Raw genomic sequence first — 5,000 nt, forward strand, 5'->3', positions numbered from 1 at the left:
AACTGTGTGGATAAGGGAAGATAAGAGAGAGAGAGAGAGAGAGAGAGAGAGAGAGAGAGAGAGAGAGAGAGAGAGAGAGAGAGAGAGAGAGAGAGAGAGAGAGAGATTGTTCAAGGTATATAATGCAAAGAAACATACAAAATAAATATGATTATTTTTAAAATAAAAAAAATATGATTATGAATTGCAATGCTGAACTCTCTCTCTCTCTCTCTCTCTCTCTCTCTCTCTCTCTCTCTCTCTCTCCGTGTGTAGATTTTACTGTTTTTGTCATTGTTATTGTTGTTGTTGTTGTTGTTATTATTATTATTATTGTTATTATTATTATTGTTATTATTATTATTATTATTATTATTATTATTATTATTATTATTATTATTATTATTATTATTATTTTGTATATAGTGCTAGTACATCTTCGTATTTTTATTATAGCGAAATTGTTTCTCTTATTTATTTCTTCTTCCTCTCCTCCTTCTCCCTCTCTTTCTTCTTCTGTGTGTTTTTGTTATTGTTGTGTTCCTAATTATTGTTATTCTTATCTTTGTTTTTGTTTTTCTTCTTCACCACCTTCCCATGCCCGCTTTCCTCGTCCTCACTTTCTTCCTCCTCTTCCCTCCGCCTCTCTTGACGTGAAGGCCAGGAGGCGATTTATAATGTAAACCTTTGGCTGTTGTTTGGGTGTGTGTATGTCCAGTCCTATTTGTTAGAGAAGGAAAAGGCTGGGAAGAATTTTGCCGTAACGAGATTTATTGCCACGCGAAGGGTTGAAGGGGGATAGGGATGGGGGGTCGTGGCACGGGAGATGAAAGAGGAGGAAAAGGAAGCATAGAAGTTGAATGAAGGAACAGTGAAGAAAAAGGGAAGGAAGAGAAGGAAGAGGGTTATTGTGGGGTTAAGGAGGAGGAAGAGGAGGAGAAAAATGGTCATGGAAAATGAAGGGAAGGAACAGTGAAAAAAAAAGAGATGGAAGGAGGAAGAGGAGGAGGAGAAGGAGGAGGAGGAGAGGAAAGTGCTGGTAAGAGAGGTGGAACGGAAAGTATAAGGAAGAGAAGAAAATTTGAGTGTATACAAAATAAAGTAAATTAGGCAAGGAAACATCTGGACGAGTTAAAGGCAAGTACGTCGAGGAGGAAAACAAAGAAAGTTGAGGAAAAATAAAAAAAAATTGTAAGAAATAGTAAAAAAGAAAAGAGAGAGCGAAAGAAAGAAAGAAAAAAGAAAGAAAGATAAAAATGTGGAGTAGGTCGATGGAGAGAGAGAGAGAGAGAGAGAGAGAGAGAGAGAGAGAGAGAGAGAGAGAGAGAGAGAGAGAGAGTTAAGGTAAGGAGAGAGAAGGTGGCGATAGAAGGAGAGAAGGGGGTGAGAGGGGAACCTTTGGCAGGAGTTCTCTTTCCAGTCACGTTTTGGCCAGGATGCAAGAATATTACGTACACAGGCCGAATAAGCAATAAAATGTGTGTGTGTGTGTGTGTGTGTGTGTGTGTGTGTGTGTGTGTGTGTGTGTGTGTGTGTGTGTGTGTGTGTGTGTGTGTGTGTGTGTGTGTGTGTGTGTGTGTGTGTGTGTGTGTGTGTGTGTGTGTGTGTGTGCACATACACACACACACACACACACACACACACACACACACACACACACACACACACACACACATTAACATTTGTGTTTATTGCTTCTGTGGTTTCAGATGAGGCATGTGTGTGTGTGTGTGTGTGTGTGTGTGTGTGTGTGTGTGATGGGTGGAGGGAAGGAGGAGGAGGAGGAGGAGGATATGGCTAAATTAATGTATTGCTTGCAGGCCTAATGGGGTGTGGGAACAGGAAGAGGAGGAGGAGGAGGAGGAGAGGAGGAGGAGGAGGAGGAGGAGGTGGACAGAGCTAGGTGGAGAGGAATAGGTGGAGGGAGTGAGATAGAAGAGGTGGACAATGAGTGTGTGTGTGTGTGTGTGTGTGTGTGTGTGTGTGTGTGTGTGTGTGTGTGTGTGTGTGTGTGTATAGCTGGCTGGCTGGCTGGCTGGGTGGTTCGTTGGTTGGAAGGGTTGATGCAATATTTTATGAGAACTCGTCTGTTTGTTATTTATGGCGGGAAGTCAGGGCTTAAATGTGTTTGTAAATAATATAAATGTAAATAACTGTGCCTCTTGTTTTACGCCGGGAAGAAGAGTATGACTAGCATATGACTACAGATGATATTGCCGGAAGCCGTGTTGCCGCACATACCTCCTTCAGGACACAGAGAGAGAGAGAGAGAGAGAGAGAGAGAGAGAGAGAGAGAGAGAGAGAGGTGGGCTGGGGAGATGAGACAATCACGACAAAACAACTCAAGATGGAGGGGCGGTTTAACCTTAGTTGATAAAAGGAACTATTCTCTCTCTCTCTCTCTCTCTCTCTCTCTCTCTCTCTCTCTCTCTCTCTCTCTCTCTCTCTCTCTCTCTCATTCGTCTGTCTGGGCCTTTCCCTTCCCACCCCATGTACGGACAAGCACCATCACCACCACTCTCTCTCTCTCTCTCTCTCTCTCTCTCTCTCTCTCTCTCTCTCTCTCTCTCTCTCTCTCGATCAATAAGTAATTTTGACCAAGAATAAACAGACGGGAGGGTGTCGTTAATTCGCGCACGTCATTGTTCTGTGGGAATCGACCGGCAAATGAACTTATTGAGTGTCAGGAAGAAAAATTAAAGCATATGTAGAAAACTGATGAGGTATATTGATTCCTGCTGAGGGAAGATCGATCGGTTGGTCAGTGAATAGATCGACTCAAGGATAGATGTGCAAGAAAAGATACTGGGAAAGGGATACATTTAATTCATGGACCTAGAAAAGTGATGTATCGATTAAGGAAATGACCGTGTAATGCTGTAATTGCACGAGAGAGAGAGAGAGAGAGAGAGAGAGAGAGAGAGAGAGAGAGAGAGAGAGAGAGAGAGAGAGAGAGAGACCATGCGGCTGAATTAATGAAGGAATATATGAATCTGTGAATAAATGAATGGACAAGAAGGGGTGTGTGTGATAAGAGGAAGAGAGATGGATTCGCTCAGGAAGGGTTTTGCGGCATTTCGCGCTGTACTGACATTCATGGGTCAAGGATGTGCTAGTGCCATTGTTGGTGCTACGTTGTTGTTTTCATTGGTGTTGTGTTAAAGCTACACCTTCCCTCCCGCCACACGCATGCACCACATCTGGCCTGCCTGTGTTTTGGAGGCACGGACAGCACCACCTCAGCACTGATCGAAGGGACAGCACCCACAGCTCCCTTCCCGCCCTTCCTCGCCCAGCCGTAGCATCGTAGAATGTGAATTTAGGTCGTTTATAAATCGACGAGAGCTATTGTCTCGTGGCATCTGCTGACACACAACTCACTGGCAATCAAAAGACAGGAAGACAAAGTGGAAGTAACTCACCTTGTGCCCTCGAGACCGTCAGGAGAAGAACCACCAGGATCAGACGCAGACGGAGGGGCTTGAAGGGGCCTGCTGGGGGCTTAGAGTTCCTCCGACGGGCCAGGGACCCCATCACCTGGCTGGTAACATGAGTATCAGCGGATCCTGAAGGTGTACTGCTGATCGGTGTCGCTGCTTCGGTGGGACTCAAGGTCTCTAGCAAAAGATCCTGAGCAGGATTGAGAGTCCTTGGCAGCAAAGCGAGGTCGGTGGCGCTGGTGCTGCTGATCGTGTCTGTGGTCCGAGGACTTGTGGTTAAGTGTTCCTGGAGAGTCCTCAGAACACAGGTCGAGCTGTTGGGTTCCGGCAGTGGTAGGGGGGCAGGTGTTGGGAGTCTTGAAGCACCATTGGTCACCGGGGGTGTAGGGGAGCCGCCACCTTCCGGGCCGTGTGTCCTGGGTCGATCACGTACCCGCGTCCCTGAAGACGTATGCAGATGAAGAGCAGGTGGAAGGCCGGCGGGCTTCCTGTGGATTCCTTGCTCAAAGGAAGCCTTAATGCAGCCCCCAAGAGACTGCAGGGTCTGTCCGAACTGCAGAAGTAACGATCCCTGCACAGGGAGGGCGTCGAGAGTCATGCGGGGCGGCAGGGGGCCATGGCACAATGTGGGGTCCTTGCCATTACGGCCCTTCACAGTTTCAACACAGGTCGAGCCGCGCCGCACCCCTCCTGACGACGGCGCTAACGATGCAGCCACTTGACGGTTTAATGTCCAAGACGCGACATGAGGAGCGTGGGTGGATCCCGGCGAGTGATGCGGCGTTGCCGGCGGCACGAAGACGCCCATGGCACGTTCAGGGGCACCGGAACGGGCTTCTCAAGACCATTGCCTCGACGCTCACTCTTTACCTACGTCATTATGTGGTCACCTGTGTGTGTGTGTGTGTGTGTGTGTGTGTGTGTGTGTGTGTGTGTGTGTGTGTGTGTGTGATAAATAATGCAATATTGTTTTAATAATGATGATAATGATAATGATAATAATAATAATAATAATGATAATAATGATAATAGTAATAATAATAATGGGACACCAACACGTGTGCCGTACCCGCCGAAAGTCACCGGTGTGAGCGCAGCATTACAAGTATTCATGGTCTTCGTAAAGAACATTTTCAGCACCGTGTTCGCCATATTTTGCTCTGCCCGGCGCTTCGGAATATTTTGCGCGAATATTATCGAAAGTATTTGCGAGGTGAAATATTAAAAGCCAATACTCCTTAATGCAGGGGAGAATAGCTGCCCCTCCCCAGTGCCTCGCGGAAAACAAATAATTTACAGTCAGAATGGGACGCGTGCAGGACCGTCTGATCATGCACCATCTGGCCTGCACCGTAACCTGCACCTGAATGCCCATCTGCCGTCCTACCTGCTGGCCTGCTTATTTACCTATCTATCTGCTTATTTACATGTCTTGTCTTCCTCCTTATGGATACAAACACTTAATTAACTACCTTTTTATCGTTTTTTTACCTACTTAACTACTAAATTGCCTACTTGTTTATTGACCTGTCACTTCAATTAAATAACTACTCCACTGTCTACCTGTTTTTTTCTGTCTGT

At 46.1% G+C, this 5,000-nt stretch overlaps 1 protein-coding gene across 1 annotated transcript in view; it reads right to left on the reverse strand.

Moving 5' to 3' along the window:
- The window catches only part of LOC123516054 (roundabout homolog 2-like), a 305,146-nt gene that overhangs the window by 294,249 nt on the left and 5,897 nt on the right, over nucleotides 1-5,000 (reverse strand). Inside the window, exon 2 of the mRNA XM_045275074.1 lies at nucleotides 3,402-4,309. Coding sequence (XP_045131009.1) covers nucleotides 3,402-4,227 — 826 coding nt within the window. The 5' untranslated portion in view covers nucleotides 4,228-4,309. The remainder of the gene's footprint in view (nucleotides 1-3,401; nucleotides 4,310-5,000) is intronic.

Source organism: Portunus trituberculatus, chromosome 40, assembly GCF_017591435.1.
Source record: "Portunus trituberculatus isolate SZX2019 chromosome 40, ASM1759143v1, whole genome shotgun sequence".
In the NCBI taxonomy this organism is placed as follows: Eukaryota; Metazoa; Arthropoda; class Malacostraca; order Decapoda; family Portunidae; genus Portunus; species Portunus trituberculatus.